General features: G+C 34.3%; 1 protein-coding gene across 1 annotated transcript in view; it reads left to right on the top strand.

Moving 5' to 3' along the window:
* The window catches only part of LOC148281760 (dual 3',5'-cyclic-AMP and -GMP phosphodiesterase 11-like), a 372381-nt gene that overhangs the window by 236817 nt on the left and 111694 nt on the right, over positions 1-23870 (top strand). The window contains exon 6 of the mRNA XM_088226167.1: positions 22908-23058. Within this exon, the coding sequence (XP_088082293.1) occupies positions 22908-23058 (151 nt within the window). The remainder of the gene's footprint in view (positions 1-22907; positions 23059-23870) is intronic.

Genomic DNA, 23870 nt, shown 5'->3' with positions numbered 1-23870 from the left:
TCACCATTCTGCCCATATTTAAACATCTATATACCTCAAATGCTTTAATCTGTTGATGTTTGTGAAGCTGAAACCTTTATTTTGGCGGGTGAGATTCATCTAATTGGATTATTTCACCTACATACGAGGCAACGCCTGAAAATCTTATTTTTTCAATTTCCATACTTCTTCATGAACCAGGTGGATTTATCAACAATATTTTGAGTTTGTCCAAATTTTCGTAGACAAGATTGGAGTGTTAAGTGGCCACTTAAACCAGCCAATGACAGGTCATACGCCCTGTAGCTGCCTAGACATCTATACTGCGATTTCTGAAATGTTTTTCATAAAATAAAATAATTTAAATTTAATTTTTGATTAATTAAGCTCTTAAGATAGATTTTTCATAAAATATTTTCTGCGTTTTTATTTCGGTACAGCCCTTGATTAATTTCTCGAAATAATTAGCTACTCGCGCATAATAGCGCGTACGCTTCATGTCATTCTAATCCGTATTCATCAGCGAAGAATGAAGAACTCGAGTATAAACTTATCAGAACGGATCGAATTTAAATTATACCATGGAAGCGTGTTCGCATCGTAATCTCTGACGTAGACACCTTCCGCTGACGTTGGAGGAACGGTGTATACTCATTTTCTGAATGGCACTCTCATTAACCCCCCGATTCATCTGAAGTGGAAGAAAAAATACATGCCTGCATCCGATAATGTTCAAAACTGAACTGCCAAAAGCTGTTCGTTGTTACGGCTTTTACTTTGTAAAATAACATGACATCAAGGACGTATTTATAGCTTCTACGTAGGGTGTTCTAGAAAAAAGTTACCTAAAAAAATATACGAGTATTCTTTGTAAAATAACATATTACGGGCGTATTTATAGCTTCCGCGTAGAAGTGTTCTAGAAAAAAATATAAATATTTTTAAAATGTATGAAAAAATATTTACCCCGTTGAATAACATATCACGGGCATATTTATTGCTTCCACGTAGGGTGTTCTAGAAAAAAAGTTATCTAAAAAAATATAATGCTTTGTAAAATAACATATCAGGGGCGTATGTATAGCTTCCACATGGGGGGGTGTTGTTAAAAAAAATACACCAGCACTCGAGGGCAATGATTATTCATAATTTGAATGGACATCATCATCATTCTATGTCCGCTCCCTAGTTGGAGCATATAGTGTCCACGAAGATCTTCCAGGCATCTCTGTCGGCTGCCAGCTTCTGTGCATCCTCTCAAATCAGGTTCGCGTCTCGTAGTTCTGACGTGAATTGCCGACGAACAGTCAGTTTTCTCCGGAGTTTGCTGCGTCCGTTCTCTTATTACTTCGTTCCGCACAAAGTCGAACCTCCATACACCGAAGATTCTTCTGAGACACCTATTCTCATTTTGCTGTTCTAGGCCCGAGTGAGGTGCCACGATTCGCATCCATAGAGGAGAATAGTGTTAGGCAGGCGTTATATTGGAGGCATTCGGTTTTCACTGAGTAAATATCCAATCTCCTGACAGCCTTCATACGGTTAAAAGTGGCGCCTGCTATTCCTAGCCGTATTCCCAGTTCTTTTTGAAAGCTGCAATTTTCCATAACAATGGACTGTACTTGTATATAAAAATTCTGACATACTAAAAAAATTTTGAAGAAAGTTTTTTCCATGGTATGGAATTTGTTTGTGTTAGAAATTTTGTATTGGTGAAGTGGGGTCAATATTGTGAAGAATATTGTCGACTAGAATATATTGGAAATATTCGGCAAGAATCACTTCGCATTGATCAGCGCCCTCCGCTGGGTCGCGTAATCGGAAAGCCGATCTACTTTGAAATTGCTTGTTAAGTAGGTGGCACGGAGGGTTAATTGGCGTTACAGCGGAATAAACGGAATGGAAAAGTCCCATCACCGATAGGGTTAACAATATTTTGAGTACTCCAAATCTTTGTAGACAAATGAAATCGGGTTGTGGTCCCGTGGCTATTGTCTCGGACTCACGGCTCAAAGGTCCGTGGTTTGAATTCCACTCTACCCCAATTCGATTCCCGTTTTCTAATACTGAGTCATTTTAAACTCGTTGAAAATAGCCCTCAAAATCAAATTTTTGGGTGAATCATAAGAGCGCAAATAATTTATTAAAAAAAAAATATTTTTTTTTAATCTATGTTTACTTGGTTCACCGACAGACACTACCACATTAACAAAGGCCCATCTAACATTCGAAAGCACTCTATTAAACTTTACATATTTTCCATATAAATATTTAATAAAAAGATCTTGAAACATATTATTACATAGAATTGTCAATGTTCATCATCGTAATCATACCACTGTCCGTATTAGAGATAGGCGTTTCAGTAATTTATAAGAAGCAGCAGTTACAATTACTGTTTTACTAATTGAACTGTTTCTTAATAATAGTTTAGAGCGAAAAAATGCAATTTTACATGTTAACTACGAACTTTTTACCATAAGCACAAAAATATATATTGAAAAAAAAATAATCACAAGTAAATTATATTTACTATTTATCTTTGCCAATAAACACCGTATTTCGGCGCTAAAACTCAAACTGAATTCTTATATTTTTCACACACTTCTCACTGTTTTCACTTACAAGAACATCCACCCTTTTTCATTACCACCTCCCACGTGTTTCTCGTGTGACCGACCCCCGCCATTCCTAGCTCTATGATTTTACGACCACCTTCATACAACCGTCTACCGCCCCAGCTAATATGACGAAATTGAGTAGCAGGGTATTCATTATCGAGTCCGTCTGTTGATCGTTTGTTACCCGAACCGCCTTCTGATCGTGACGGCCGATTTCGGGACATATGATGTGTTTTTGCCTAAAGATGAAAGATCGTTCTTCTACCCAACTCTGGGCAAATATATAATTTACTTTAATTTTCTCCTGTAACTAACCCTTAATAAACCCGAGCTTTGGACTTTGATACTTTATACGATATACAGTTACACAAGTTACTCGTTTTTTCGGAAAAAAAAATCTCTTCACGTAGAACGTAAAACAGATATTCCCCTTAGTTAATTCTGTAAATTCTGGAACAATCTTAGTTAAATTATGATTTTATAAAGGATTCATAAAATATTTTTAATGCGCTAATTTGAATAAAATATTTTTTTAAGCAAAGTGGCTTTTAGTCATTAAAATATGTTCTATGATTTGCGAAGAGTTACATTTACTTATCGATTATAAATACACTACTTAAAATTTGCCTGCATAACACCTATTCTCCTCTACGGATGCAAATCGTGGGCCAAAACAGCAAAATACTGAGTTTTGAGAATTGGTGTCTCAGAAGAATATTGGGTGTGCGGTGGTTCGACTTTGTAAGGAATAAATTAATAAGGCAGCGGACGCAGCAAACTCCGGTGTCAACTGTCGTCAAGCGGAGGCGATACGGTTAGCTGGGCCATCTATTGCGGATGCCTCCTGAGAGCCTTAGCCACGTTGCCTACTTTACAAGGCATCAGGTTCTAGACGTTTTCGACGTCCACTGCTGACTGTTCGTCGGCAGTTTATGTCAGAACTTCGGGACGAGAACCTGACTTGGAAGGACGCACAGTAGCTGGCAGCCGATAGAGGTGTATGGAGGTTCTTTTTGGATACCATATACTCCAACTAGGGAGTGGACATGGAATGATGATGATAATGACTCATTATTTGTACCTGTTATGATTATGGTTATTTTAAACGAAAATACGAAACTAATTGTTCATTATATATTGAGTTTTTCTACTGACATTTCTTAGTGAACTGCATTTTAATTATAATAATAAAAATACTTTTTTGTGACGATGTCGGTCACGACGAAACCCGGTCACTGGTAAAAAAAAAATATTTAAAAAAAATTAAAGTGGAATAAAACTATAAAGTATTTTTATTATTATAATTAATTATTCATTGATAGCGCGTTTACCTTTTTTTTATTAAAATGGCATTTTTACGTTAATTTTCTATGGAAATATCACAAAACTTGGTTTGCGGAAACTTTATAGTATGTTGATGTTAACAAATACCACAATAATATAATTATAGCTCATTTTCACAAAATAGTGTACAAAATAAAAAATAAGTTAAAAAATAAAATAAGTTTTTTTTTGTTTTGTACACCATTTTGTGAAAATAACCTAAATTGTATAGTTATGGTATTTGTTACAATCCAAATAGTGTAAAGTTTTCACAAACCAAGCTTCGTAAAATTTCTATTGAAAATAAACGTAAAAATGGCACTTTTCAATAAAAAATGATAAAAGCGCCATCTATGAATAATTAGTTTCATATTTTCGTTTAGAATCACCTTAAGGATTAAAATTGTTTGAAGAGATACCCGAAATTGTGGATAATGAAATAAAACATGTTTTTATTCATTTTAAGTTTTTGTAATAATGTAGATTAATTAATCAATATGTAATGAAAATAGGTAATACAGTGTGTAAATTTATTTATTCATACGAATATATTGAACATATTACAAAAACAAATAACGTATCCCTAACTCCATGAGGCCAAGAACCCTCTGATGAGTTGAGATACAACATAATGGAAAATGGAAGCACGCGTATTAAAGAATACTAAAAATAAAAAATATTACAGATACATTAATTTTAATGAACATCTGGACAACACGCTTAACAGTATATAAATCTATGCAGCGTCTCGTATAGATAAATGCGTTGGTGAATTTTATTTTCTTTTGAAATATTTTCGTTCTTATGATAATATATACCCAGATATTTTATTTTTATGGCCCATTTTTAACGAGTTGTAAATAACTCATTACTGGAAAATGGTAATCAAGTTGGCTAGAGTGGGATTCAAATTTAATCCGTGAGTCTGATACACTAGCCACAGAACCACAACCTGATTTTCATCATAAGATGGCATGTAATTGAACATTTACTCGTTTATGTTTAATTTAGTAATAAAAATCAATTATATGATTTTTTTTATTCGTCTGTGGATTTATCCTTAGTAGAAATGGGAAAAAAATTCAGCTTAGAAATAATATTTTTTGTATGATAATATATTTTAACGGCTTATCGAATCAACAAATAAAGTAACTTTTTGTCAATAGAAAAATACGAAATGTAATCTTCGATTTTGGTATAACCAGTTAACGGTTTCATCTCTGTCGCGAGTTCTTCAAGACTGGTTTTCCTAATTTGTGGAATTAACAAACAAACAAACAAACAAACCATCATGCCGTTTCCCCGTAAGGGTAGGCAGAGAGAATAGAACGCCACATCACTATATCTTCACATACAGATCTCGCTTCCTCCTCATTTATACATCTTCTCATGCACGCGCGCCGATCATTCCGACTTTTGACATGTCGTTCTTCAAGTATTTGTTGGATTTGGTCATGCCATGTCTTTCTCGGTCTTACTCTATTTCTGCGTCCATCAACATTCGCATTATTAATATTTTTAGCCGTTATTTCGGTGTTCATTCGCTCTACATGTCCAAACCAACGCAGAGCTCCTTTCTTGATTTTGTCGATAATGCTTAACTCAGCCTTACATAATGTACCGATCTTAACATTTTTGCATCTATCGTAAATAGTTTTACTGCGCATTCGCCTGAGAGATCGCATTTCGACAGCAGTCAGCCTACCTTCACCCCTGTTTTTCCGAGCCCATACGTCAGTGCCGGGTCCAGGATGCCATTGTGAACTGCTAATTTTGCCTCTTGCGACAAACATTTATTTGCCAAGGTTGATATAAGTGATCCGTTCACTCTTTTCCCGGCACTCCCCCGCCTTTCAATATCTTTTTCAGTCATTCCATCCCAGTGAACATACTTTCGAAATACAAAAATTCCTCTATTTGTTTTAGTATAATCCCATTCACAGTGATTTCACATTTAGTCTTACTTTCATTTCTTTCAAAAACCATCACATTCGATTTGTCGAATGATGAATATCAGCAAATCGATCACTTGCATACATCGTACACCTTTGTTACCAAGAATTGCAGTTCTTTCTTGTTGTTAGCAAGAAGCACGGCATCATCAGCATACAAAAGACAATTGACAGTTAAATCACCCATTTTTGCTCGCATTCTCAGCTTTTTAATTATTTCATACAGTTCTCGATAAATACGTTGAACAGCCATGGTGACATCACACATCCTCGTTTGACTCCTTTATGAATGACTTTTATGAAGAATTACGTTTTTTGTAATAATATTAAACATTTATTCCAGTATGACAGAGCAATACTAACTTTTCTTTAAACATTACATAAAAATACTAAATCTTATATTATAAGTTAGATATGCAACAGAAATCTTTCAAGGGGGTCCTAACAAGTCCAGCAACTTTAGTTTTACCGGCGAATAAAGCCATTAAGACTGCAAGGAACGGGAATTTCATTGTTTTTTCAACTTTCATCACTCGTATGTTGTAGATATATTGCCACGAACTTCCACAAAGAACTTTCATTAGAATGTTTTAAAAGAAAATTGTCCCAAATTAATTTCTCGACTATCCCATTTATTTATTAAAACACTTTATTTACATACATTTTGTCGGCCTCGTGGAATAATGGTCAGCTTGTTTGCCTACCATGCAAGTCGTCTCGGTTTGATTCCCGACATGGTGGATATGAAATATTTACTTAAAAGGGTGTTTTCACAGTCCCTGGACTGAATTTTTTTTTTTCGAAATACGCTGCAATTGATGACCAATGCACTGCCCTATGCACCAGTAGGTGCGGAAAGAGGATTATGCGATAATGTACATATACAGTTTACATACATATGCATAAGGACGGGCATGGCAAGACAATTTCTTCCTACTTCCCCAAACCGTTCAAATTGAGAAAATGTGGTTTTCATTTTAAAACAAAACGTTTATCTGTAAATATATACATACACATACGTATTTTTAAAAATAAAAATTGACTAATTATCTACACTATACTATGAAGAGAGGAAGTAGTAAAGAGGGAAGGAAAGAGGAAGATGACAACACAAACCAAAATATTCAAAAAGTTTACATTTCATACCTGATTTGGATGTGAATAAATAAGGGAAGTCTCTGACATTACTGGTAGACTATTCTATAATCGAGCAGCTAAAACTGTGAAAGAGGAAGTTAATAAATTTAAGCGGTGAATGGGTATTGAAAGGGTTCTCTTGTTACTTGAAAGAAGAAGCCAATGCTGTGATAGAGGTTGGAAGAGCTCTCTCAGAGAAACAGGCGAAGTAGGATTATAAAAATATTGTGAAGAAGTGATAGAATGTGAATGTTTCTTCTTTGCCTGATACTGAGCCCATTATTAAAAATAAAATATTTTTTATTAATACGTCAATTACTTTATAAAGAATTGTGGTTATTTGTTAAAAAAAATATGGCGTCGTTTCTAAGCGATGGAAAAGCTGCATTTCTTTACAGATAAACTTCTTCTGACTTTCTTATACTGTTAATTCTCAAATTGTTTTCTCCTGATCAGTCTTACCCCATTTTCTTTCCTTCTCCACTAGGTTCTATTGGTTTTGTTTCACTTTTGTTTCTTCCGCTTGTTCCTAGTTTCACTTCTCTGTCGGGATTCGTATTATAGGAACGTTGTGTTGTATGAGTGATGCAACTTCGGAACAATGAATTAAACGTAGTTATGCAGAAAGCAACCAGCCATTGCAAACTAAAATATAAAACTAAGATAATAGCACTTTTGTGAACAAAGTGAATAAACAAATCTACACAACAGTTGAAATGTTTTTTTTTTTACTTTTTCAAATTACAAATAATGCAAACATTTGTTTTTTCCATAGTACAAAAATTAATTTAATTATCTATTTGACCAGTTGTAATGATTTTTAAAATCTGACTGACCACACAACCTAAAATGTGCATTTTGCAGAAAACAGCAGCTGTAGTAAAACTCTGATGTAACATATGCTGTATCATTATGTATTGAACATAATATTTTATATTAGGGTACTTCAATGTGAAAAATCACTTGATTAATTTGTTATGATCAATAATTTATAACTTTAAAAATAATATTAATCTGTGTTAAAGGAATTTCGGTGATTTTTCAACCACACAATCTAAAACATGCATTTTGCAGAAAACGACCAGATCTAATATAGTATGATACCTCATTCAAACTTTGAATGTATTCGGTGACATTCTGCAAGTAAACATGTTTTTGTAATTACGGGCATTTTTAATTTAATGAAATAATAAAATTAAAATACTCATGAATTTATCCACTTTATAGAAGTTTTCTTATTGTAAAAAATAACCTTTTACAATAAAACATATTGCCAATATTAGTTGATATAATGAGAACTTTTTTTATAAAATAATTAATCAAAAACAAAAACGCATCCTTATAAATAAATATTTTTATTCTACTACCACAGTAAATAAAGATTTTTTTTATAAATATCATTTTTTCTAAACAATTATCTAATTCCCTACCATCAAACATTAAACCTGCATTCTACACAGGTAATTTTTAAAAACTCACAAAGACAAAGTCCATAAATATAATAAATCTGGCATCTGCCAATTAAATTTCAAAATTGCGATTCAATCTACATTGGAAAAACTAAAAGAAACTTTAATATTAGCGTAAAAGAAGACTTAAGGTGCCTAAATATATATTATTTTTTTAATTCGCAAACCATCCTTTAGAAAATAATCATAATCTCAATAAAGTTACTGGATTAAAAGTATTTCATGTTGAAAATAAAATATTAAATTTAGACAACTTAGAAATCTTTGAAATGAAAAAAGCTATTCATAATACGAAAAAAATAATTAATAACCAATTAAACAATATTTATTTTAGTCCTCCCCTGTCTAGCTTCGAAAATATTCATCTCAAATTACCACCCTTTTAGGGGAAAAATAGACTTGATTTATTGGCTCCACGTGTAGTATTTAGTAAACACGATAAAAATAAAATAGGAAAGAATTCATTGATTACAAAAACCTTGACGAAGAAGCTTGTTTGCTTTGAAACCGGTCGGTGAAAATAAATAGTGGTTTAAAACAAAGTTGTTTTTTTTATTTTACTATTCACTTACATGTATTTAAGAGAACTAGATTTCTGGAGGCATTAATCTTCCCATCAGCATCTATCCCGTCAGATTTTCATAGTGCTGTGGGTGTTTTTTGCGAATTGAGAATTGTCGTTTTAGTGGTCAACAATGTTTTCCGAAGGAAATTATAACAGTTTTTTGTATAAAAGCAGCTCCGCTGTTTTTAACAATAATATAGATTGACCTTACTGCACCTGATAACACCAATATCTATTTTTTCCAAAATTGTGAATTAGCTGCTTTCTGTATAACTACGTTCAATTGGTTCAGAGCGATGCTTTCAGTACGTCATAAATCAACTGAACTTCTTAATGAAAATATATGTTCGCCCGGAGCGAGGAAAAAATATACCGCTGAAACAAAAGAGATTTTATTTTTTGTTTATACCGTTGTTACATGTACGTTTAGTATGCCCTTTATTCTTAGAGGTGGGGGTCAGTGCTATGCAAGCTCCTGACGTCACTGCGACCCATCAAGATTTATTGTGACGGGATAACGTATTTTTAAAATTTTCATGCCATTATAATATCTTAGTTTTAGCCATGTTTTAGTCGAAATGCGATCTCTCCGGCGAATTTGTGGAAAAACTTTATACTATAAATGCACAAACGTCGAGATTCGTTCATTATGTAAGGTTGAGATAAGCATTTTCGACAAAATTAAGAAAGAAGCTCTGCGTTGGTTTGGACATGTTGCAACGTGAGCTCGTAGATGATCGATATTTTTTTATTTATTTAAAGATTGGACACGTTTGTCCGAACAATACCTTATTAAACCTGCGATCCTACCTTTATAAAACCAGTCGCCACCGGCTAGGCCACAACGCTAGAGCATGACAGGGGTACCTAAGTTCAAAGTTTACCACATAAAACACAGAAATACATTAGAGACAAAGTATTTTAAATGAAACACCTTCTTGACAGCGTGTGAATTTAATAATCATGAGAGTTTATACATCAAATACTATAAATTTAAGTCTGTACCTGATGATTGGATTTATTTCGAAGTAAATTATATTTTTCTTAAAATATTCTGAAAATATTAATGTCAACTATCTAAACTGGCAAATAAATTATTCCAGATTATAAATATTCTAAGTAATCTACAATAAATAAACATTAATTAATTATATTTGTTTCAAAAATTTAAAGTTGCTGATTTGACCGAAATCAGGTGTCAATAAAATCAACATGGCGACGCGCAAAAAATTGAATCTTGAAAAAATGTTATTTAGAAGTTTCTTCAATGATCTAAAATCTCCCCGTTGAAGCCCTGGGTCATCTGGTTGGAATTTGTATGAGGTCTTGAATGCTCCAGCACCAAGCCATAACCTAAACGCCGGTAGCTTCTCAGAAGACAGTTGCGTGACTCGCTTCTTTTTCGTTGGTATAATCCCTTTATTTTCTTTTTCAGTACTGTGCCATGTAATTTTTAGAAGTTTCCACTCCTGAGTCTTTCAAATTGAATCCATCAGGCTACCAAACAAACTAGGTTCGTTAGCAATTTCACATTGGAATATGGTAAAAATATATATGTTTATGAGAATACGTAAACAGTTAAAAACATTTATAAAAAGTTCAAAAAGGGCTCTGTAAATTTCAACCAAAGATTATAATGTGAGGTCCAGAGACACTGAATATAAAAGTTATTAAAGTCACTCACACTCAAGGTAGCCCCGGTTCCTAGCACGTGCTGTCGTTCGCTCACATTTTGCCACGAAAAGAAAGCGTACATAAGCTGCATGTGTAGACGCGTATTCGGCATAGAAAAAATCCGAAGATTGGTCTTATTATTTTATTATCTGTGACGGCAAGCAGACTTTAACCGTTACAATGTAGAGCGCATTGACAACGAAAGAACGGCTAAAAATATTTACGATGCAAATGTTGATGGATGCAGACATAGTAGTAGTTATACCCATAATTTATTAATAAATATAATAAATTATGGGTTAAGATTTAATGCTGATTGATTTAATTTTTAGGGGACAGAAAATATTTTTTATAAAAAAATCGGAGATGAATCACCAATACAAAAGAAAGTTTGCCAATGTGTCGCATGTTGCGGAATACGTAGTAAAAGAGTAATACTAATATACATATATCATTGTCTCACACAGTCTTTACGTCTTTTTCGATAGTACAGGTATATCCGGGAGCGAGAAAGACAAATTCAATGCAATGTTTCTAGTACTTTTCCTAGACGCCAGTTAGTATCTCTTCGACTATCGTCAGGGGCGATTCTTTCGCCCGCGCTGCAAGCATAAACTAATGTTTTTTTTTGTGTTTTACTTTCTTTTTCTCCATCATCTTTTATATCGATCTTGTGGATCTGCTGTGCCGCTGTTTCCTCTTGGGACGCTGACTGCCAGCTATCGCACCACCTCTTCGGGGGTCTGCCTGGAAGTCTTCATCCTTCGGGGTTTCCTTGAAGTACGATACCTGGAAGTCTGCCCTCCGCTGCCTTGTTGACATGTTTATTCCAGTACCGCCCTCGTTGTCTTCCCCATCTTACAATATCTTTCGTACCGCACGTGCTCCGAATATTTATGTTCCTCATGAGGTCTTGCAGCGTGTTTTCGGTTATGGATCGGAGAGTTTGCATTTCAGAAATTCTCAGCCGAGATTTTGTTTCGGAAGTGTCTGCTCTTGCCTCTATCCCGTAGAAATCTATCGATCTAACACATGTTTTGAATATGTTTTTACCAATTAGATTAAAAATTTTATCACTTTTGACTTCAACTACAAATAATTGAAGCAAATGCCTGTGAACATTAAATTTTTCTTATTAATGTCTCTTGTTTTTGCATGTGTAATGAGTACGTACACAGAACCGTAACGCGATGTAAAGATGTTTTTGGGTCAGCAACGGAAAGGTTAAAATTAATATTTGCCTCTAAATTGTAACATATTTTTTGACTGAGAATCTTGTAGCTAGAGGGAGATTAGAGTACTCCTGAGCACGTGGGGTCACTAATCCATTTCATTGATTCACATCTGGAGAAAAATTTCCACTTAGTTTTGGAATTTCTCCAAACGGTAACGACCGGAGGCCGGGCTAATGGTCCAGTGGCACGCGACCCTATCCCCTGAGAATCGTTACCGGGGTTCGACCCCAGAACAGACATTTGCTGAGGTTTTGTATCATGTCGGGTATGATTTTTTTTTACATTCTGGAAGACCTTTGTTGTTTTATTTTTTAGAATATAGTTTTTAATTTATCATTTTTTTTATTATCATCATCTATCCGCATCTATTTGCGCATACATCACTGGCAATATACTGCAGTGTATCCAAATTATTTTTGTTAAATGGACGATACGGTGATCGGTCTTACGCTTCAGGTGCCCGTCCAGGAATTATGAATCATTGCCACGTAGTCATCTTTAAAATGAATATTTCACGTCCATCTGCCAGAAATCGAACCCGAGATATCGAGCGTGGTTGGCGAATGTCTCAACCGCTACACTACTTGGCGGTTATCTACACTCGATTTCGTTTCTCAGGATTTTACCTGGGAGTAGCCATCGAGTCTAAAGCACTCGTCCAATATTTTGTTTTAATTTCACCTTCAAAACTTTATTCTTCATCCGCCCGGACACAGAAAATTAAATAGATAAAATAAAAACTTACTGCAACAGGAGATAAAATATTGTCGAGAATAAAATAGAGAAATCTCGGCGTTTACAGGGATTATGACCTGTCATTGACTGGTTTAAATGATCACTTTACACACTGTGTAACATTAACCATTCTTAATGTGTTTGCTGCAGTGAGGGAAAACATTTTTAAGAAGGGAACATTGAGGTCTTGGCATTTACAGGGCTTATGACCTGTCATTGACTGGTTTAAGTCGCCACTTTGCACACTGTGTAACAATCACCATTTTCCCATGGGCAGGTTTAATAATATATGTGTTCAAGAAATACGCATTAAAATAATAGGCATAAATTTAACGAGTTAATTCGTTCATGTTTAGCGTTTTTTGGTTCGATTTTATCTTATGCATATAACTTATATGTAACAGTTCTTCAATGAACGCTATAGGAACGATATATGGTTAAAAAATATTTTTAAAAGTTCTTTCTAGAAAATAACCGATTTTCAAACTATAAATACACAAAAAAAATTGTGCGTTTTGTCGCTCATTACATGTATCAACGTGTTTTGCGTCCCCAAATCTGTGTGATGTGATATAAAACTAAATTTTCCGTATTTTGGAAATTGTCAACTTTGGAAAAGAACTTTACGTTTCAGAACATGACATTTCTTGAGGTATATAACTGCGGATATAGAATTTTATTCGCATTTATATGAACACAGTCCCTATTCTTAGCAACCACGTAAATCGAGTTATCTCATGAAATGCGAGACTCACGGGGAATAACGTTAAAAATATCTCGCTCCACCCTCGGAATATAAAAATCTTAGAACAAGCAGTTTCCCACTCATTTTTGCTTTGTCTATAAAAGCCGTTATTTGTATTGGAAAAGGTTCTTCGGAACCTAATCACCCGTGAGATTATTCGCGTAGGCGCCGTTCCCGGAACAAAATTACTAAAACAATTATCTTGGAATACAGGTAAAAATCCTGGAAAAGAAATCAAGTGGAGGTAATTCCCCCTCACAGTGTAGTGTTTTGCGCTCTCGCCTGTGTTCGATGCCTAGCGGGGTGAATGTGAAATATTGTTTTGAGACTTGGAAATAACATAATGGATACTTCTCACTAAACCATATTAGGTGTTAACCAAAATTGTACCTGTCTCGAACTGTGCTTGCGCAGATGACCATCAATCGGTCGAACACATCCTGTGGCACTGTGTGCTATTGGATGATGCCAGCAGAGATCAGATGCTGAATGGTCTGAGAGGGGTCATGCGACCAGCGTGGAATGTCGATCTGATGGCCTACAGTACGAATTTTGCACTCTTCGGTCAATTTGTCCGGACTTGGGTATCGCGTTGGGAGCTCTTCAGATGCGCGGACGCCTAGGTGGGTAAAATATGGTGGGGCAGGTAACTGTTCCTTTGGGATGCTCATTCAGTTGGGACTGTGCTTCCTACTGAGCGGAACGCACATGTTCTTTGTTATGTCCTCCCCTTACGGGGGTGGTATTCGGATCCTCTGCCTCTGACCACCCAGAGAGTCCTACTTTATTCAAGGCCGTTCTCTCATTGTAAATATCCGTGTTTTTACTTATGTTTGTTGTGTAACTATAGTTTTGAGAAATTGTTTTTTGTATATTTGGATACGTTTATTTATGTAAATTGTTTGTGAAAATACCTATTTTTTAATATAAAATAAAGAGGCATTGAGGGGATCCTAAGAGGTGAAGGCAGCGTCTTGGCCTCAGTCTATACATCCTCCTCCCCCCTCCTTAATCTGCATAGAGTTTGTATTCCTTAGGAATATTTATAATGACTTTCCTCTATGCTCAGCTGACAGAGAGTCCTCCAGAACTCTATAACAGCTGCGGGTGGATGATGGGCTTAACAATCTCCCCGCAATGTGCTTGAAATTGAAAAATGATCACCAAGAGAAAAGTAAGCGAAAAGTTACGTAAAAACGCGTGCACTCTTTTCGGCAATTTGTTGCGTACTGACAATTGGAGTTTTCATTAGTTTAAAATCAATATTGCTGAAACATGTACTGGGTAACACTTTGTGCCTTGATGCCCAAAATCTCCTGACTCTTTCAAACCAAGTCATCGAAAAAGTTGAGAGTTTTTATAATTTGGGAGTATATGTTACAGAAAATGGCAACTTAAAAAAAACTGGGAGTGCGGCTAAGAGTAGCAGACGCCACATTCAACAGTTCGAAGGCTATCTGGAGATTAGATATTTACTTAGTGAAAATCAAATACCCCCTTTATAACGCCGAAATAACACTTATTCTCCTCAGTGGATGCAAATTGTGGCACCTCACTTAGGCCCAAAACAGAAAAATACTGAGTTTTGAGAATAGGTGTCTCGGAAGAATCTTGGGTGTGCAATAGTTTGACTTTAAAAAGAATTAAATAATAAGAGAACGGACGCAGTTAATTCTGGTGACAACTGTCATCAAGCGGAGGCGACACGGTTGGCTTGGCTATGTACTGCAGATGCCTCCGAAGAACCTTAACCACGCTTACCAGCTTAACATGACATCAGGTTCTACGTCCACTGCTGATTGTTCGTCGGCAGTTCGTGTTAGAACTACGGGACGCGAACCTGACTTAGTAGGACGTACGGGAGCTGGCAGCCAATATAGATGCATGGAGGCTCACTGTGGTCACCGTATTCTGTAACTAGGGAGCGGACATGGAATGATGATGATTTGTTATTTCCTTACAAAACAGTTTAAATTAATCTTCCCTTCGGATGTCTTAGCAAATTAAAGTTTTTCTTTTTTGTAGCCACTCGAAGCCATGTTTCAGATTCTAAACTCGACAACCCCCCCTTGTTCGTGGAACCACTGAATTATGACTTTTTCCCTCAGCAGGACCGCGATTCTTCACCAGAGTAACGAAATTCCTCGGATTATTTATTTCTTCTTGATAAATGAGTACCGGCGTCGTGTCGCAGTCCGCACAGGGCCGGCTCGATTAATTTTGCGAATTTTCCTCGATGACAAAACGTCAAATTATATCTTACGTAACAATGACTTATTGCATCGCTCGTATTTCCTTACCGCAGCGAAGGATTCGCTTTTATCTTAGTTTGAGAAAATTTTCATCGCAGAATATGATATTTTGTAACAGAATACCAAAAAATACTTATACACATAAGCAATACAGTATTTTGAGAATCAGCGTTGCCAACTCCACCAATTTGTCAGGAGATCTACCGAATTCGATGGAAATTCTACCGATTTTTAAACATTTTCTCATATAATAAAATTTCAAACGGTTCAAAATAGTTTTGTCCACCGTCCCCCCGCTATTCGCTTTTGCGAGAATAATAACCGATGTTTGCTTGGTGGAGGTTGGTAACACTCTCCACAGTATCCCTACCAATGATAAGTTCAGTGCTACGGGAAATTGGATATAAAAAATGTTTTAATACTCTCGGTAAAAATTAGAGCATTGAATTGTACGGTGAAGTTTCGTGCAGATTCAGTACCCTATACACCATTAGATGTGGAGAGGAATTATATTCCGAATGTATTTCCTTTTGACTCTAATTTTACATTTTTTAAATATACGTTGTTATTTACTTTAGCAAATCGTTAGGGTAGGTAAATAAATAATTTAATACCTCTCGAGCGTTTTTTTCAAAAGCACCAAAATACGTTTTGTTATTATTTTGTGTACATCGAACAATTCATGCTTAACTTTATTCAAGTTAAGTTTTTTTATCGTGACTTATATCATCATATTTTTATTCAATTTTTCATATACTAAGTACACGATTTCTAGGCAAGAGATTTTTTAAAATGGATGAATTTTTTAGGATGTTTTTGTTGATTGACGTTAGCAGGCGCTACCCAGGGACGACTTTGTGACGTGAGAAATTATTTAAAAAAAGGGATTTATGGCGTAGCCGAAATATTGTAATTAAAACGAGGATGTTTTTGTTGATTGGCGTTAGCAGGCGCTACCCAGGGGCGACTTTGTGACGTGAGAAATTATTTAAAAAAATAGATTTATGGCGTAGCCGAAATATTGTAATTAAAACGAGGATGTTTTTGTTGATTGACTTTAGCAGGCGCTACCCAGGGGCGACTTCATGACGTGATGAAATTATTAATTTAAATAATTTTTTTTATTTTACATAGCGTAGCCGAGATAAGAAATTGCGTGGTGTTTCGAAATTTAACCGTGTAGGTAGCCGCCTAGTTACAATATTATTTTTGTATTTGTATAACTCCTGTTTTATAATGTTTATGTATTTATCGCTATAAGATTTAAACTAAAGATAGTTTTTACTTTTAATCGCTATCCGTTTTTTAAATTATGTTTGTAACACTCAGTAATATTTATTTTTCAAGTATTCAATGTTATTTTTGCATTTTAATTAATATTGTTAATATAAAGCGTATTTTTATTTATTCGAATTTACTAGACTGTTTTTATTACAAAAAATAAAAATGCATATTTCTCTATGTATTTTTCTGTTATAAACAATCTATTAAAATAATACACATCAAATTTCCATTGTCTGTTGATTTTATTTGCAATCTTCTTTTTTTTCGATGGTTAAAACTCTAGGAAATTCAAAGACAATAAATTTTTTACTGTCATACATTGGCGAGCTCACACGCTATACATAGCCCAATGTCAGTAGAAAAACTCAAGATCTTAAATTTATAATTTTAAAATCTTTTTTTTTATAAGGAAACAGATTTTTTTTCAAATTATAGTTTTTTAATTCTTATTTTAAAGGTGAGTTTACTGCAGTTAATTTTATTTATTGAAGCATTTTCATTGTGGTTGGGATTACCAGTCCTTGGCTGGCCGCGGTTCACCCTCTGCGCTATCTCCTGCGTCGGCTCTGGCGGGGATGAGACGTTTGACGAATAGCCAAGAGGCGAGACTTATAATTCTAATTAATTGTTTTAATTGGAAACGAGTCGCTGCGTTGCGTCCATTTTTCATTTTCCCGAATTTATCTTCCCGAAAATTGTTCATAGAAATATCTTCACAGTGAGCCCACAGCCATTAACTGAAAGGACTAAATTAATAAAACTGAATTTCCTCGTAGTCCACCCAAAAAGCAAAGTGATTGGTGTTGTTATTGCGTTCAAAACCACAGGATCTTTCATAGTATTATTTCAGTCAGAAGTCGTGCAGACCCATCTGTCGCACACAGATGATGCAAAAGATTCATTTTTTGTATTATTTCTTCCAGTACAAACTGTATCTGCTCATACGGGGCGAATTCCCATCCCAATCATTTTATCGCGTAGGCGAAAACTGAGGCCCGTAGGGCCGATTAATTTAGGCCTGCAGGACCGATTACACGATGCCCGTTTCTTTACCCAAACTTTAAATACATAAAATACTGTTTCATGTTGATAGGTATACCAATACAGGTGTATCTAGATAATTGATTAAATCTAGCTCCTAAAGCTTCAAATGTCAGTCCAGGTATACTAATACTATAAAATATTATCCCGTAAATCAATATTTCACATAAACCTTACCGGGTATATGTTTTTGCATTTATATATATATATATATATATAATTCGGCATATTTCGTCTTAGTAATGTGTAGAGATGATTTAAGTATGGAAATGTTATGAACGATAAAATAATATTATAAAATATAAATATTTTGATCTCATCAGAAATCGAATCCGGCACATTCCGTGCTTCAGGCAAGCGTCTTCGCCAAAACACTACGGCACGGGGCCGCCATTACCTCGAGACCTCACGGTCATCAAACGTCCATTATTTGTACGTTTTTGTCTCTTAAGTTTCTGAAAAGGCTTCCGTGCGTTTCGTAAAGCTAAATCTATTTCGGTAACAAGATATTTCCGAAATTCTACTTGTAAACACGTTTTTTTACGGAACTTTTATCATCTGACAAATCTAGCGAGTACATTGCTCTCTTTATGACACACTGGTCGAGATTCTGGTTTCAAAGTTTTGGCGAACTTTTAGTTCAGACTTACACAAATGTTCTAATATTTTTCCCGATATTCTGCCGGAGAATTTAGAAATAAAACTCGGATTCCCAATCAATTTACTTTGATTTGTTTCTCGGAAAACGTTCTATTTAACGAATAACAATATTTGTACCATTCAAACGCGGATAAAATATTAAAACAATACCGAGACATTATTTCTCGATTTCAATTCAATTTTCATACAAATAACTAGATGAAATAGATGTTGTTAATTAATTTCACGAATTTTGTTAATATCTTTTGAAAGCAGTACTACAGTACATCTACTTTAATAATGAAAATTGTGTTGGTTGAATTAAAATTCTATTTCGGTATTTCTTCTAAACAGTATAATTGTTCCAAATTGTGAAGCTCTATCCGCCCCCGTAGTTATTTAACACTGTTGATGTGAAATATTTATTTAAATGGGTGTTTTCACACTAGAATATTTCATAGTCCCTGGACTGCTACCCGAAGCGTAAGACTGATCATCTTACTTTCATGTAACAAAAATGATCAAGATACGCTGCGATTGGAGTACCAATGCAGTGCCCTATGCACCTTTAGGTGCGGAAAGCGAACGATGATAATGAAATAAGTAAGATTTTATTTTTTATTTTTGTCTGAGAATGAAGCCATGATGAAAATGCCAATTCCATATTTTAGTAATAATAATTATAAAAGCATTAACTTTGCGGTCAAACATTTGAACTAATGTTAGTTTAATACAATATTATATAATATTAGTATATTGCCACTCACCGACTTTGTATGTCTACCGGTTTCGAGACGTACCTGTCTCTTCGTCAGGGCACTCACGGAGCAATCACCACCGTGTCCGATCAATTCTGCATGTGATTTGTGTATTTTTCTGTATATACTATGTAAACTACGGTGATGGTAAAGGTGAAAGCGTATTTTCGTGTTGGTGTAGTGCGTGTCCTGACGAAAAGACATGTACGTCTCAAAAAAAAGTCGGTGAGTGGTTATCTACTAAAATTTACTAACATAACTTTTTAAATATTCTGCTAGACAGATTTGGAGATGTGATAACATCAATATTCCCTTACTCAGATATATAGATAGAAGTCTAGGCATCTACAGGGCTTATGACCTGCTATTGGCTGGTTTAAGTGGCCACTTTACACACTGTGTATCATTCACCATTCTTTCTACAAAAATTTGGACAAACTCAATTTTTATTTTGATAAATCCAACTGGTCCATGAAGAAGTATAGATATTGAAAAAAATATTTAGAAAATTATTATTTAAAAAAAAATACAGGCGTTGCTTAGTATGTAGGTAAAAATAATTCAATTACATGAATCTGACCCGCATAAATAAAGGTTTAAGCTCTTTAACTTCACAAACATCAACAGATGAAAGAATTGAAGGGATATGGATGTTTAAATATGGGCAGAATGGTGAATGTTACACAGTGTGTAAAGTGGCCACTTAAACCAGTTAATGACAGGTCATAAGCCCTATAGATGCTTAGACTTCTATATTACATTCTCTAAAATGTTCTTCATCTTTGTTGTAATATGTTAATATTAACAGCTCGCCAGGGAGTTGAATCCAGTCCTTGTCTACAAAATTTAGACAAATTCAAAATATTGTTGAATATTCTTCCCTTTAAGACAACATTTGAACAAAGTTGCAAGGATTATTTTTCTGCCAAATGATTTAATATGCTGCCACATAAAATTAAGCTGATAACAAACAAAATTTTAAAAGACAAATCAAAATCTGGCTGCATAAAATTAAGATAGAAGAAATAAAAAAAAGGTTTGAATGACATGTAAAATATGTTTAAAAAATAACATTGTACAGTTCTCCTCAAAACAGATTTCCCTGAGGACTCTTCAATTAATCTTTATAAAATACTTTAAATAATAAATAAATATAAACATGTTTTTTTTAACAAATCGTTAGAAAAACATTACTTTGACACCATCTATTCAAATCGCAAGAAAATCACTGCTTGCTGTTGAAATTAAACCTGAAATGACAAAAAATATCCGATAGGTCGTCATTAAGTTTTCAAAAGAAAGCTCGATTGCTCAGTTCATTTGACAAAAAAACTTACTTATAATTAGAAGGTTGTAATTTTTATTAAAAGCCGACGTAATTTTCTCGTGCTGATTTTTAAATATTGACCTGTTTAATATAAATTAGTTGAGAATATTTTCAGCATTTTAATTTTTTTGTACTGTAATTATAGATTTTATCAGATCTCATCAAAAATGTAGTCGCGTAAGTTCTGATAGTCTATTATCTCGTCTTTATAAAATCCATTTCTTGAGATGAATTGAGCCCATCGCTTGGGAAGTGAACTGACATTTTAAAGGCGAATTAACTCATTACTCATATTTCTATCCTGAAATCAGTATAATCGAAAAACCATTTTTTCCTCGTCCTTTATATACAAAACATCCGTGTTATAATTATATCGAAATAATTTAGTAAAAAGAAATAGCTAAAAGGTCATATATTTAAACTTTGAATACAAAAATTTGACCACTTTAACTGCAACCTGCTCAATTACATACGAAGCAGGTTCAGAAAGTAAGTGTACTAGATTTTCATATTTTTTCAGAAGAAGAGTATTTGAAAGGAAAAATGGCATATTATTGATACACTTGTAAACTGTTTTTCCACATAATAATCATTCCGTTCAATGCATGTGGTGAGCCGTGGTACAAGCTTCTTTGTGCCTTTCTCGAAGAACTCTCTCTCTATGAAATATTCTGGTGTGAAAACACCCTTTTAAATAAATATTTTATATCAACCATGTCGGAAATCGAACCCGAGACCTCTTGAATATATTGAATATTGATAATATTTCATTGATTCCAAACTTTCAAAATTTTCCTTCTTTTAAAAAACACACACTATCCTGGATTCAAACTCTTTTTTTTATGATATAATTTGTTGCCCTTTAAAATAATAAGGAATATTTTTATGTTTTTTAATATTTTTTATTTCCTTTTTTAATTACCATAAAAAAAACCATATAATCTTTTAGAGAATATTTTATTTTCTCTTTCTTACAACAACAACAAACCATCACGCTGTTTCTCCGTAAGGGTAGGCAGAGAGGATAGAACGCCACAACACTCTATCTTTGCATACAGATCTCGCTTCCTCTACATTCATACATCTTCTCATGCACGCGATTATTCCGACTTTTGACATGTTCTAAGTATTTGTTGGATTTGGTCATATCATGTCTCTGCATCTTCCCCCACTTTAGAACCTCTATCCGCATCTGATCGTCGGTTGAAATTTTAATTCCACCGATGCGTGCCTTCAGGTAAGTGGAAAGATGATAATTTTAGGCGCCGAGTCGGGGGAATACGAGTGGTGGTTCAAAACATCCCAACCAAATGAGTTCAAGAGCGCCTCGGTGGCTAAGGCTGCCTTAAATTAAATTTTCAACCAACGAGCGGGTACAAAAAGAGGTTTTGATGTGGGAGAAGGAGCTGGAGAAAGAATTCTTCGAGGAAGGCATAAAGAAACATCTGCCACGGCTCAGCACATGAATTAAACGGGATGGCAATTATGTGTAAAAATAGTCAACAAGCGTATCAACAATATCCCATATGTATTGCCTCTGGTTCAATTGACTGTCCTGAACTACTTTGCAAACTTTCTATCAATGTTCATTCCAAAGTTTTAAGAAACAACCCTCTTCTTCACATACCTCTTGTTTCATCTAATTATAGGCAAAATTCATATTTATGGCGAACTTTTAATAATTTTAATGTAATTAATCAATCATTTAACATAGATTTAGTTGAAAATAATCTTAATAACGTGCGGCGTTTGCTTTCGAAATAACTCGTAGTATTTTTTTCTTTTCTTTTAAATTTACATTTAATTACTATTCATTTTATGTTCGAGAATCTTTTTTAACTTACTGTGATGCTACTTGTGAAAACCTGTAATTGGCTTATTTGTCATTTGTTTTGTTATATAAATATGAGATAATTATAGCTGTTTGTTATCCAAATAAATAAAATAAAATAAAAAAATGTTTTTTTTTTTTTTCTTTTTTTCTGAACACGACTCGTAACTACTTATATCTGCCTCGAATGACTTCGCTTTAACGTAACTCTTTACGATTTCCCCCGTTGGATGCAATGAAATTATTCTCACATACAAGGTCTGTCGTTTGCTTATTGTGGATACTGATTTGCTGGGGGTTCGTTACATCGACTAATGGCCTCTTCCATTTGTTCCTCCAGGTGCCTGGTGTCCAAGTTGTTCGACGTGTGTCCGCGCTCCACCCTCCGGGAGATGGAGCGCAAGGAGGAGATCAGGGTCCCGTGGGGGACTGGGATAGTTGGCTACGTGGCCGAGAGTGGGGAACCTGTCAACATCCCCGATGCCTACAAGGTAAGACCAGACTCCCTTACTACCTTTCGGAATAAATAGATTTGTGAAGTGAAGTAAACATCGACAAATACCACAATTGTGTTTCACTATATGAAACCATCACAAACCAAAGCAATTTTGGTTGCTGTTTTTGACTCGTAGTAATTTAATTGTAATTTTATTTCATTTGAATATATGTATAAATTATTGTTCGTCAATATTTTTTAATAAAAACAGGTGAAAACAGAAATATTTAAAATTATATATAATAAGGAAATTAGGATAGTACTCAAAACCAAAATAAAGTATTCATATATAAAAAGAATGCATCAACAATATATGTTGGCTTTCTTATAATAAAAAATCAAATAATATATAATTAAGCTTAATTATAAAAAACGCAAAGGTTAAGAAAATAATGAAACACCATTATTTTCTTAACCTCTTGAAATTCGAAACAAACCTGGCCACCAAAAAAACTTACTTTTTTTACAGATCACAAAAGTGGTAAAATTAAAAATTAAACGATCATAATTTTTTTATTAATTATTATTTACAAAAGCATTATTAAAGTATGTATTATTGTATTTATTTATTAAATAATTACCTTTACAAAGATTTAAAAGATTGATTATGAAAGGATAAAGAACTTCAGCCCTACGAGAAATATTTTCTTATGCGCGGTAAAAATTAGATTATTAAATTATACTGCAAAGTTTTTTGAAGATGTACGAAAGAAATATTAAAAATAGTAATAATAAAAACGAATTACTTTGATCGACGACGCTAGTTCGTATGAATCAACCGATGGTGAGAGAGTTGTGGAAGATTTT

The sequence above is a fragment of the Micrasema longulum genome, unplaced genomic scaffold (genome assembly GCF_059751315.1).
Source record: "Micrasema longulum isolate JH-2025_06_02 unplaced genomic scaffold, ASM5975131v1 h1tg000413l, whole genome shotgun sequence".
Classification (NCBI taxonomy): domain Eukaryota; kingdom Metazoa; phylum Arthropoda; class Insecta; order Trichoptera; family Brachycentridae; genus Micrasema; species Micrasema longulum.
Note: the sequence above shows the minus strand (reverse complement) of the source record. Positions and strands in the feature narration are given on the sequence as shown.